This window comes from Sardina pilchardus, chromosome 16 (assembly GCF_963854185.1).
Source record: "Sardina pilchardus chromosome 16, fSarPil1.1, whole genome shotgun sequence".
Taxonomy (NCBI): domain Eukaryota; kingdom Metazoa; phylum Chordata; class Actinopteri; order Clupeiformes; family Clupeidae; genus Sardina; species Sardina pilchardus.
The window spans coordinates 19283247-19296742 of record NC_085009.1 but is presented as its reverse complement, the minus strand read 5'-3'; the positions used below and the strand labels follow the sequence as shown (position 1 = coordinate 19296742).

Genomic DNA, 13496 nt, shown 5'->3' with positions numbered 1-13496 from the left:
CATGATTATTAGCTATCCTATTATTAGCTAACGTTTATCCCAAGATCATTAAGGGCGGAGCAAGATACTTCATGAGAAGCCACTTCCTGGAACCCGGGGGGTCAAATCCCCCTTTATGCAGAGCAGAGGCAGCAACTGTTCCATTGAAGTCTATGGACATAGATCAGAATTTCATGTATATGCTAAGATCTTGGTTCTCTGGAGTTAGGAATGGTTCGGGCATGGTTTCATGGTTTCATGACCCTCAACCCCTTCTGACCACTTCAGGTACATTTTTAGCATTTTTGAGCATTCCAGTCTGGAGAGAACTTTATATCAGGTGTGCCCCTCTTGTTTATTCTGCTATAAGCTTATAGCTTAATTCTGCTGCTGACACCCAACAACTTCAGTTTCACTTATTTTTTCTCAAATTAATTAATCTAAATTAATGCTTTTTTCAGTTGACAACACAATTTTGTACATGCCATTTAACTACGTTTATTTCACTGCATTATCAATATCTGTAGCTTCAGTGCTTTAGGCATAATTCTGATCGCAGGTGGATCCACTGACTGTGCCAGGTGATGGAGCAACGACAAGTAGCCTAATTGAATGTTCCTGTGATAATGTGTCCGTGCAGATGTAGAGACTCAGGTCGAGAGATGTCAAGTAGAAGAAAACTTATTTTTTTATTAAGCTACCGGTAGGTTTAAGACATGAGACATAAACAACCAAAAGAAAAACACTGATCAAACGAAAAACAAAACATGGGATAATGCCCAATAGCTAGGCCCTTTGCGTACCCATAACGACCGAGACAGTACAGTAGGTGCACTCGACATGTCAAGTCGGCTGCAAACGCATGCAGTCGAATGCAAACAGAAACGTAATTTGAGTCATATGCAGTGCATGCTGGTTAGACGTGTTGTTCGACTTGAAGAAAAGTTGTGATCATGTCACAAAAATGCGACCATGTCACGTCACTCAAAACTCGCGGGATGAAGACATATGTAGATGCCTGCAGTCGAATTCTGCATCTGCCTTTTCGTGCATGCAACCGTCTGTATCCCGCCCCATGATGTCAGTCAAAGGACTTGATAGGTCCGTTTGGAACAGGTTTGGAAGAAATCTCCCCATGACGATTATGACAGGGGTTTCGTTCTGCCTGCTTACCAAAGATTCTATAGCGGAGCAAGATGGATCCGTTAACATTCTAGGATTATCGCCAGGCAGCGTCTGGGATGACACCTGAGCTTGTCAAAAGTGATCCATCTTGTTTTGCTGTAGAATCTTTGCCCCTTACGTTAGAATGTACTAGAATGAACAGATATGGAAGGGATACCTTCTTATTTGTGATTTCTGGAGCCTAGCCTACTGAAAATGTTTTGACATTCTGCTAATTTATGCTGTTGGTTACACACACGGAAAACACTTGATATTTAATTAATGTGCTACAATGCAGGCCTGTAACTGTATGATAACAGTGGTTTATTTAAACTACTTCATATCACTTTATTTCGTCAGTCATCATGCTCATTTTAATGAGTAACAATGAAAGTTAAATACTGTATTTAATGCACACAAATTCCGCGATATCTCCCGCGAGGTCTCACGCGAATCACGTCTGTCAAATTTGCAAAATCGTGTTCGGGACCATCTGCACCTAAAACTTTCGCCCCTCCCGGTGACACTCAAGCTCTCGTTGACGTATGCAGTCAGCCGAAGTCAGCCGTTTCCGAACTCGAATGCACCTAATGTGCCCTCTCACGGCAGAGGCCCATCTCCCGAATGAAGCGCCCAATACTGTTTTATCCTATTGGCGCGAACCAAACACAGCAATCAATCAATTAACGCAATATAAAATAAAGCCATGTTTAGCGCACGGCCTATTCACTATTCCTTCGCATCATACACAGGCACAATACATAGTTATTTCTTACTTTTCAACATATGCATTTCAACCTTATTTCATTTCATTATTTCCTGTGTGTGTATACTGTATGTAGCATGCGTTCAAGTGCAAACTCAATTCTCATTGTTCTTACTGGCGGGAATGCGCCCGCTTCTGTGACAGACGCGGTGCGCTCTGTCACAGTTCCCCTACTTTTAAGGTTGTGCAGTCAGTGTGTTCCCAAATGCTTCATTTAAATTCAATGTGTTTCACCTTAGCACACAATTGTTTTAAACATGTTACTTCTGCCGATGTTGGAGTGGCAAGAGGAAATTCATATCCATAGGCGCATGTTGTAGAGAAACAAACTAGCTTTTTATGTTGACGTTATTTTGAAATTCACATCTGAGCAATGTCCAAACAAAATTTCAAAAAGAAAGAAAAGTCATACAGATTGCAAACAAGCCTATGGCATAAGGGGGTGGGTGGTCTTTTTTCAGGTAAGAGCAACGGTCCCTCAAAATGTCTGTGATTGTCCCTGTGCCTACTGTACCTGACAGGCACACATTTGTCTCACCAGTGAAGAGGAGTTGACAAACTCTGCAGATCATCCTGGTCGATAATCAGAATTACAGTTTCCAGATTTGTCAGAATGTAAATTGGGGCACAGAGGGTAAGCTCAATAATATTAGACTAACACTAACTGCTACATTAATTAAAACTAACTTAATTAAAAATGCTTCAGAATTGTTGTTAGAATATTGACATATGGAAGTACTTGTTTCATACTTCACAATACATTACTTCTGCTTTTACTGGTGTAAATATTTTTTCTGGTTATTTGTACCTTTATTTAACCCTTAAACAGGCAGAAGTGAAAAATGAGTTGAAAAAAATCATTTAATGTTATTTTTTGTCTCATTCATCATTCCCATACACATTTTGAAAATATTTTGTATATTCTCCCAGGACACGTTGCCCTATTAAGGTACGAAAAAAATCAAAATGGTAAACATTTTAATGTTTTATTTAATAAACATAACTGATACAAGCTTTATTTTCTTGGCCATTTATTTAACAAATATTATTTTTAAAATAAATTTTATATTTTTTATGAAGCTCTTCATAGTATGAATAGCAAAATTCCTAAAAAAAAAATTTTCTTTTTTATTATTATTATTTTTTTTAATCCTGATGATCACAATGCTCCACATTTCCTCTATAAACAGTCAACATCACAAAACGTATCTACTTTGTCAGTGTTTGTGTACACTAATCTAGCCTGGAAAATCCAGACCCTGGCAATTTAGAAAGGTTAAAGGGATATTCCGCCATTTTTGGAAATACGCTCATTTTCCACCTCCCCTCGAGCAAAACAATCGATATTTACCTTGTTCCCGTTCATCCAGCCATTCTGTGAGTCTGGCGATACAACTTTTAGCTTCAGCCTAGCATAGATCATTGAATCGGATTAGACCATTAGCTTCTCGCCTGCTAGCTTCATGTTTAAAAGTGACTTAGATTTCTGGTAATTTTCCCATTTGAAACGTTTCTCCTCTCAAGTTAAAAAGTGCAGTAAGACCAACTGAAAATGAAACCTGGCGTTTTTCTAGGCTGATTTGACATGGAACTACACTCTCATCTGGCGTAATAATCAAGGCAACTTGCAGACTACTGGCACTACTACTGCTTGTTGTCTATGGGGACTATTTTCAGGTGCTGCGTACGATATTACTGCGCCTATGGTACGTTTGCAAGTCCCTTTAAGGGTCTGGCCACGAATAATGTAATGGCCTAACTCGAGGGAGGCACCAAGCATGCATTTAAAAATTTTACTGCACGCAATTGGATAACACTACGACCAATGTTTACTCTGACTGATTCCGGACTTTGACGCAATTGGATATCACTATGACCAATGTTTACTGACTTCCAACGTTGCAGCTCTGTCGTCATCTGTTTAGCTCGCCTCTGGGCCGCCTATATCAGATACACCGATGTGATTGCTCTCCGCTATGCAAGGGACAAAAATAATGTGCATCATTACTCATTGTCAGAGTCTGTTGCAGACACAATCAAAGTGTGCTCTCGCGAGGACTCTGAATTTACAGGGTTACGTTAATCTGCCAAATCTGCAAAATATCAGCAACGTATAGCCTATACACACTCTAACAGTGCTGTGTTGAGTATATGACTAGGGAAAGTCACAGTTTCAATACTTCCTCCATCACTGCCCCTTACTGTAGTTTGTGTGTGTTTTGACATGGTGTCTTGTCTGTATAGAGTATAGTGGACATGAGGTTTGGCAATGTCATGTACCATCAGTTTTGCAACAGCAAGAATAACACATTACACCCTGAACAAACTCCAATTTAGTCCGTCTTCTCAAACCAAGAGACAGTTCTTCATCATGTAAGTGAATGACATGTATGTTAAACTATGGTTGGAAAATGTTCGATGTTGTCGGAAAATTCATATGAATGACATACGTGATCAAAGCTACAGCTAGTTAGCCGTTACATTTTTGTCAATGCTGACTTCTTGTCTTCCTCTAGTATTGACCTTTTTAAAGGGAGGTTAAAACCCACCTCTTCAGGATGGTCTTACCTAGACATTACCGTTTATTTTTATATTTTATTTCTTCTATTTTTTTGTTCTTGTTATGTGTATTTTATTATGTACTGTAAAGCACATCTTTTCAACGTTTAATTCTTACTTTTTAATCCAGACTTTGTGTGGATCTCTGTGCTCACTTTAGTATTTGTTTTCTTGGTAAGTGAAGAAGATTGTGATCTGAACACACTGAGTTCAAGTGAAAAATGTTTGAACTGTCATCATGAAATAGCATGAATGGCAAGTTCATCAGTGTCACCAGCGCATTTAGACTCTGTGTTTTTTGTTGCCTTTGCTCAACTGTACTTCACCTTACAGTTCTGCATGTGGTACTGATAGATAAGGCATGAGTTGGGCATTTATGCTCACTTATTCTCTCTAGATAGGGGCACCATCGAGAGCATCCTCACCAACTGTGTATGGTACATTGCTCTGCTTCTGCTTCTCTCTCACACACTCACATTCACACAAACACACACACACACACACACACACACACACACACAAGCCTACAGAGGGGTGGGAGCAGAAAGATGAGAGAAGAGGCTATTTAAGGGCAGTTGGGGGGGACAAAGTTTCCATACTGTTGAGACGACACTGCTGTTCCTTCTGAAGGCACCATGAAGCTCAGCATCGCCATCACCCTCTGCGCTCTACTCTACTTCTTTGGTAAATATACTCTTGCGCTCTCTCTTTCTATCTTATTTTCTTTTACCATTTTTCTTTTTTTCCTAGTTTTAATTTTATATATGCCATTTATACATTTCATTTAATATAGTTTATAAATTATTGTAAATAATTATTCTCTCACACATACACAATAGAAATACAAAAAATAATTGTGGATCATAGCATTGTCATAACTGTAATGATAAAGAAGTAATGTGAAGAAGGTGCTGCTTCTGAAGGCTGTTTTATAAAGAACTGAACCTCTGTCTCTCTCATTTTCTGTCACATCTCCCTCACCCCAACCCTCTCATTGCAAATCAGGTCCTGCTTGCGGCCAGAATATCAACCATGGTTTCGACCTCATTTTCGAACACGTTTTCGACCCTAACTGTGGTTTCCAGGGTCAACTGAGGGGTTGCAATACCAATAGCGGAAATGTTGACAACCGCGGGAATATGAATATGGGTCGATTGAGGCGTGACAATTCGAATAGCGGAAGTGTTGGAAACAGCGGGAATATGAATATTGGTCGACTGAGGCGTGACAATTTGAATAGCGGAAGTTTCGACAACAGCGGAAGTGTGAATATGGGTCGACTGAGGCCTGCCAATACCAATAGCGGAGATGTGGCAAACAACGGAAATATGAATATAGGTTGACTGAGGCGTACCTCTGAACCAACTGGAAATGCAATCGACCCAAAAGTAAATGTCCACTCCTTTTGATTTTTTTACACTCATCACCTTGTCACCTGCACTTTTCTATAGCATCCAACATGTTAATGTGTTATAATATACTGTATTTGTGTGTATATTTGTTTACATATGTGGGTGTATGTATTTGTATATGTGTATAAGATAGTCAGCGGGTGAAACAGTTGTGTAATACGTAGATACACCTCCCTCTGTATGCCTTGAGGGACGTGCGAGTGACAGACACTAGCCTCGTTATTGCAGGTACCAGCCAGAGCAGGCTAAACCATGGCGTCTAACATGCAGGTGACATACAGTACGTGCATGTGTATGGTATGTGTATAATACAGCACTCTTCTCTCTGTTCAGGATTGCTGATGACGGGAAGCAGAGCTGCAGAGCTGCAGAGCTACGGTCCACCGTTGGTCCACAGTTGGTCAGGAAGACTCCAGAGTCACTTTGACACAATAAAGAATTTCAGCATCACTTTTCCTGTGTTGTTGTTATTGCTTGCTTATTCATTTGGCTGCCACTCTTGAGCCAAAGCAACTCACATGTCAATTATTGCAAGGAACAGTTTCCCCAGAGCAATTCAGAGTTCTGGAATCTCTTCCATGCTATTGAGACTGCAGTGGGAGACACAGCAATCTTTCTGTCAATATTGAAAACATGATCAGACTGCTGCCCGCATTACAAATATTTATTCAAGAACAAACATGTGTCATATTCAAAGCATACATTTACAGAGATTTCAGAAGTGACAATCAAACCTCTTTCTTTTTGGAGAAATTGTCTGTCCACCCCTGTGTGGTGATTAATGTTCTTTGTTTGAGATGGGTGTTCATTTGGCTGCTTTGATCCAAGGATCCTGGCTTTACACCATCTTTAATCCATCTACAACATCTGAACAACACTGGCTCAGTCTCATCTTGTCATCTATTTATCTTGCATAATGAGTCATTATTTATGCCTGTGGACGCATATATTACAAAGGAAAACACAGACCTTATGTGCACAGCCTTGTCAACATTCTCCAAACGCTTTTTTTACAGGGTTTTTTGCTTACAATCCTGATATTTGTTATTGTCAACACATCATCATTAGGTCCAATAGCAACAATCCAATAGTTCAGGTCCAATAGTTATTTTATTGTGTAAACAGTAGTTCCGGTGTTAAGCTTCTCGTTAATCTAGGTCTCAGATGAATAAGCTCCATGGAACTGGTTGCATATTTTGCTGATTTTACTCACTGCCGTAGGTTGTGTTTTTTCTGGCTCAGTTAGAAAGAATTTCCTTGTCAGCGATAAGATTAACTGGGTATTTACACCAGAGCTTTCCAGTTACCTGCCTGACATTTGTCTATTGTTAGTGAGAATTCCATCAGAATCAGTGTATCAATTTACCCAAACAGCACTATACATGTGTATTACGGCTGTTAAAACTGGACAAAGCCATATTTTTTATCTGTCACTATTTTTGGAGCATGGGTAAAGCATGCACACAGAAAAAAAACATTGATAGGCACAATACTGTATTTATTTATTTTTCACACCCAGTTAGAAAAAAAACCCCTGCTTTGTGCACATCTGTTGTATGCAACTATTTTCCCATGGCTTAGAATAGAAGTTGAAGAGCCTGTTCTGTGGGGAATGACTGAGAGAGCTTTCCGTTGTGACAGGCTGACAGAATGATTGAGAGGCAGTGCCTCTGTCAGGCCAGGAGCTGAAACTGTGATCTTACATAAAGCACTACCCACCATAAACATTAACTATAGCATTGACTCCATCGGGTCCTTCACTTCCTCTCTCAAATGTTGCGATGAACAAAATTATGAGATGTGATCTGAAGTGTTTTTTATTTATTTTTATTTTTTTTACATAAATATAAATCAGGTAAATTAGGCTGCATGGTTAAGTACACTGCACATATTTATTTATCCCATCTGTAACAGTGAGGAAACATACACTAACGTGGAGCAGTGAGCTGCCTTCATATAGCGGTGCTTGGGGAGCAGTGAGGGGTTTGGTGCCTTGAACAGGGGCACTATAGCTGTGGATGTACAGTGAGGAGAACATGTATTTGATACAATGCTAAAGTTGACTAAAAAGAGGAATATAAAATCATCATTTGACAATTGATCTTAATGTCTTAATTCAAAAATTGAGTAAAAATAAAACCGCTAACTACCCCAATTTTCTTTGTGAATGAAGAATGTTTCGTAAATAAATAAATGTTCTTCCTAAATGCTAGGGGGAAGGAAGTATTTGACCCCCAATGTAACCCTATGGGAATTTAACACATAGGGTTAACATTGGGGCAGGCAGATTTTTATTTTTTAAGGCCAGCTATTTCATGGATTCAGGTTATTATGCATCCTGATAAAGTTCCCTTGGCCGTTGGAATTAAAATAGCCCCACGTCATTACATACCTTTCACCATAGCGAGAGATTGGCATGGTGCTTTTTGCAGTAGGCCTATTAGCCTGTTTGATGCTCATTGAGCTCAATGCAAATCAAACAGGCTAATAGGCCTACTGGAAAAAGCACCATGCCAATCTCTAGCTATGGTCAAGGGTATGTGATGATGTGGGGCTATTTTAATTCCAAAGGCCAAGGGAAATTTATCGGGATGCATAATATCCTAGATCCATGAAATAGCTGGTCTTTAAAAATAAAAATCTGCCTGCCCCTATGTTAACCCTATGTGTTAAATTCCCATAGGGTTACATAGGGGGTCAAATACTTCCTTCCCCTAGCATTTAAGGAAAACATTTATCTATTTACGATACATTCTTCAATCACAAAGAAAATTGGTGTCCTTGGCGGTTTGATTTTTACTCATTTTTTAAATTAAGGCATTAAGATCAATTGTCAAATGATGATTTTATATTCCTGTTTTAGCATGGTATCAAATACATGTGCTCCTCACTGTAGGTATGGGAGAGCAGCGCTCAACCACTTCCCCCACCCACATTTTTCCTACTGGTCGGGGATTGAACCAGCAACCCTTCGGCTACAAGACCAAAGCCCTAACCACAGCTGCCCGACTCAATGACTCAATTCCAACATTTGACAATTCAAGGAGTAGCACAGATACAGCATGCCAGCCCAGCACCAGTCATTTTACCAGTGGAGTTTCTCAGGTGATGATACATGGGACAACTTTTTGAGTAGTGTTGTCTGATAATCACAAGACCAGTTCCTGGTGTTGCAATTGGACATTAGCCCACTGAAACTAAACAATCTCTGTTTCTAAAAAAGAAACAGTTGCAAAATATTGTTGAACAAGCGCCAAGACACTGTTAACCAAAGTGACGCAGACTTGCAACATCTTATTGTCAAGTGACGACACTACTGCTGTTTCACCACGCCCAACATTTCTGAGAAAGGTGACAGGTGTATCATCACCATTACATTGACATCAGCAAAGATGTTCCCGTGGAAATGAACACTGATCACCATAGTAACCCAAGCAATACCTGGTAGCGTTAGTGCCATTATTGGGCCAGTAGGGGGAAGCCTTTCATCTCTTATAATCCAATGAAGCAGTGCAGGCACAAAGACACTGTTGTAGGGACACTTGACGGACGAGACATTAAAGGCACCTTTACGTTTTTTTTTTTTTTTCCACCTTAACCTATCGTTTCCGAAATCATTTTGATGGCACATAACCTCATAACATAAGGAATGGCTCTTCTGCCATTGTCTTAGCGGCCCTTACCGACCTAGCAACTTTCTGAGTTTGGGTAGGAACACTAACACAAATTTGCAGCAGCTTCTTAATTTTGAACATGAGCGACACCTCATTCCAATTTCACATAATTTGACATATATGTTCTTCCTCCAACAATTTTGTTGTCTGGTAACTAAATACTTATATCTAAATATATACATATACATAAATAAATACATAAATAAATATATAAGATATAAAAAGGTTATGAACACATACAGTATAATCAGCAATAATTAGAATACTGGAAAACTATTTTGGGGGTAGAATTAAATCAAACACTTTGTCTTCATGGTGATACTCCATCGTGAGGTCAAAGGTCAGAGATCTCCGAGTCTATCAGGGCCGAGCCACAAGGAGTGATATGAGAGTGAGTCCACAGGCACTCAGGAGGTTAACACTGCTGCTGACTTCACCAGCAGACACCGCTGTGTGTGATTTGGGGGGGTTGGGGGGAGGGATAAGCCATAAAAGTAAGTTAGAACAGACTCAATATGTACACAAGTCGAAATGCAATCCCATACCAGGAGTTTATGCAAACATCAGATCAACACAATGTAGAGTATTTCTTAGATATAGAGTATATCTTAAGATGACTGATTCAAACTTATTTTGATTACAGGGAAAAGGACAACAGAATGGACAACATTATTTAGGCAATATGTTGTGATCTCACTAGGTGTAAAACAGTTCAGCCTACCTGTGCCGTTGATGAAGATGATGGTAAATGACAAATTTCCACTCATGGCAGCTCTAGTCAGAGTGGCTATAACCTGTGTATCATTGGGGAATGTTGCATCAGAGGTTATGGTCATGTTGGCTTCATGGATAATAGATCCTTTGCTGGTGAAGGAAATAAAGAAACATAGCAAGAAGCAAGATTACAATACATGTCTAACACGAGCAGCTCTTCGCAATATATGATCCCATCACACACACAGACACACACACACACACACACACAGAGAGACACTCACTCTCTCTCAAACGCATACACAAAAACATACACACACAATTATCTATGCTTTTTACAGTTTGCAGTTTGACAGTCACCTGTAGCTTGTTGGTGTGAGGCTGATGAAGTTTGGCTGGTAGTCTTCAAAGAAAAATGGCTCAAGCTACATAGATTGAATAAATGGACAAAAGGTTAGTCCACAATCAATGGTTCACTCAAAACAGTCATCAGCTATAACTCATGGAATGTAGGCTACTGTACCTCTGTTTTGATAAGTGAGGATCTTTCACTGAAGGCAACCGAAGAGGAATCTAAAAGGTCAGCAATAAATGTGTCATTGGTTCGGAACTGAACAATGGCTGCTGATTTGGGTTCATCTGGAAAACAAACACATACACGTTTGTGAATATACAGTACTGTTTACTTCATTAAATCTGTGGCGTTGTCACTATTCATTATCACTATTATTAATTTCTGTAACAAACATTTTCTTACTTCTCACAAAGAGAGATCCCGCAACCACAGAGAGATTGAAGCCTGAACTTGAGTCATTTGCGGCGATAGCCAGGGCTTCAACAACTACAGAGCTTGTAGGGAGGGGCTCAGTTGAAGTCTCATTGAACACAATGTCAACATCTGTCTCAACTTCTGATTCAACGGTGTCCCCTCGGTATCTAGTAGCCAGCCTGTAACAATGCCACAGCATTTGTGTTAGTCTCAAAATAAACCTTTCTTTTTCACTGTGATTTGATATATGAGGGAGGTTTACCTGAATGCTCTCACGATTGACCGCACAAACAGAAATCCGAAGCGTCGTCGATAGATGATATCACACTGCACGGAAACACAAAAAAATACTTTTAGTTATTATGGCTGATTTGCCAGGTAAAGAAACACTCCTGGCTCTTTCTATCCACTCATCCTGAAATGTAACAATTTTTTGAAGATTCACAAAGATACAAATCGCATATTCAATAAAACATAATGGAGTACTTACTTCATTTTCAACCACAGCAGCTTGTTGCTGGAACTCTGGGCTCTGTGAGTCGGTGAGAGCTGACTGAAATACTATTAAAAGGACAGCCCGAATCTCAAATGTAGGAGCTGGACGAGATGGTGGTCTGGTTGTAGTCGTGGTGGTTGTTGTGGTGGGAACTGTTGTAGTTGTAGTTGTGGTGGTTGTTGTGGTGGGAACCATTGTAGTTGTACCGGGGGCTGCCGTTGGAGTGGTTGTGGTAGGTGCCGCGGTAGTTCTGATTGTTGTAGTACGGGCTGATGAAGTTTTGGTTGATGTGACAGGTGCTGAGGTAGTTGTAGTTCTTGTCGTCGGAGCTAGAGTAGTTCTGGTTGTGACAGTTGTTTCAATTCTGGTTGTTGTTGCTTCTTTTGTAGCAGAGGTAGTTGTCTCAATTGTGGCTATTGTTGTGATTGAAGTTGTTGCCTCAATTGTGGTTGTTGTTAATTTAGCTGGGGTTGTTGACTGTTCAGCTGTGGTTGTTGTTGCTTCATTTGCAGTTGTTGTTGGTTCAGTTGTGGTTGATGTAGTTGGCTCAGTTGTGGTTGTTGTTGCCTCAGTTGTCATTTTTGGTTGAGTTGCCTCAATTGTGGTTGTTGTTGGTTCAATTGTAGCTGTATTTGCTTCATTTCTGGTTGACATAATTGCCTCAATTTTGCTTGTTGTATGTTCATTCATGGTTGTCATTGGTACATGTGTGGTTGAAGTTGGTGCCTCAATGGTGTTTGATGTTGGTACAATTGTGGTTGTTGTTGCCTCATTTGTGGTTGTTGTTGGTTCCATTGGTGATGTTTGTACATTTGTGGTTGAAGTAGCTACCTCAATGGTGGTTGGTTCATTTGTGTTTGAAGAAATTGATTTAATTGTAGTTGTTGGTTCATTTATGGTTGTTGTTGGTTCAATTATTGTTGTTGGTTCAGTTGTTATTATTGATTCAGTTGTGGTTGTTGTTGGTTCAAATGTGGTTGTGGTTGTTTCATTTGTGGTTGACATAGTTGCCTCAATGGTAGTTGTTGTTGGTTCAGTTGTGCTTGTTGCTGCCTCGTTTGTAGTTGTTGTTGGTTCCATTGTTTGTTCATTTGTGGTTGAAGAAGTTGCCTCATTGGTGGTGGTGGTTGTTGTTGGTCCAATTGTGGTTGTTGGTTCCATTGTTATTGTTGGTTCAGTTGTGGTTGTTTTTTCTGTTGTGGTTGTTGGTTCAATTGTGGTTGTTGGTTCTATTGTTGTCGTTGTTGGTTCATTTGTGGTTGAAGTAGTTGCCTCATTGGTGATGGTTGTTGTAGGTTCAATTGTGGTTGTTGCCTCAGTTGTAGTTGTTGGTTCAATTGTGATTGTTGTTGCCTCATTTGTGGTTGATGCTGGTTCAGTTGTTTTTGTTGTTGTTTCACTAGTTGTAGCTGGTTCAATTGTGGTTGTTGTTGCCTTAGTTGCAGTTGTTGGTTCAATTGTGCTTGCTGTTGCCTCATTTGTGGTTGTTGTTGGTTCAAATGTGGTTGTGGTTGTGGTTGGTTCATTTGTGGTTGAAGTAGTTGCTTCAATGGTAGTTGTTGTAGGTTCAATTGTGGTTGTTGGTTCAGTTGTGCTTGTTGTTTGTTCAAAGGTGGTTGTGGTTGGTTCATTTGTGGTTGAAGTAGTTGCCTCAATTGTCGTTGTTGTTGGTTCAATTGTGGTTGTTGTTACCTCAGGTGTAGTTGTCGGTTCAATTGTGCTTCTTGTTGACTCATTTGTGGTTGTTGTTGCCTCATTTGTGGTCGTTGCTGGTTCAGTAGTTGTTGTTGGTTCAATTGTGGTCGTTGTTGCCTCAGTTGTAGTTGTTGGCTCATTTGTGGTTGAAGAAGTTGCCTCAATGGTAGATGTCGTTGGTTCAGTTGTTCTTGTTGTTGTCACATTTGTGGTTGTTGCTGGTTCAATTGTTGTAGTTGGTTCAATTGTGGTTGTTGTTGCCTCAGTT

At 39.9% G+C, this 13496-nt stretch overlaps 1 protein-coding gene and 1 long non-coding RNA gene across 2 annotated transcripts; one reads left to right on the top strand and one right to left on the bottom strand.

Moving 5' to 3' along the window:
* Window positions 1-5075: 5075 nt before the first annotated feature.
* On the top strand, window positions 5076-6333 carry LOC134060580 (uncharacterized). Its single transcript, XR_009935199.1, has 3 exons — window positions 5076-5152; window positions 5474-5856; window positions 6214-6333. It is a non-coding gene; the product is annotated as an uncharacterized LOC134060580 (long non-coding RNA).
* Window positions 6334-9870: 3537 nt separating this feature from the next.
* LOC134060576 (uncharacterized) lies at window positions 9871-12590 on the bottom strand. The gene is made up of 7 exons (XM_062517316.1): window positions 11528-12590; window positions 11300-11364; window positions 11026-11216; window positions 10792-10907; window positions 10629-10693; window positions 10276-10418; window positions 9871-10003 (listed from the first exon to the last, which is right to left on the bottom strand). Exons 1-7 carry the CDS (start codon window positions 12536-12538, stop codon window positions 9915-9917), a joined length of 1680 nt encoding a protein of 559 aa, XP_062373300.1. The 5' UTR covers window positions 12539-12590; the 3' UTR covers window positions 9871-9914.
* Window positions 12591-13496: the final 906 nt, after the last annotated feature.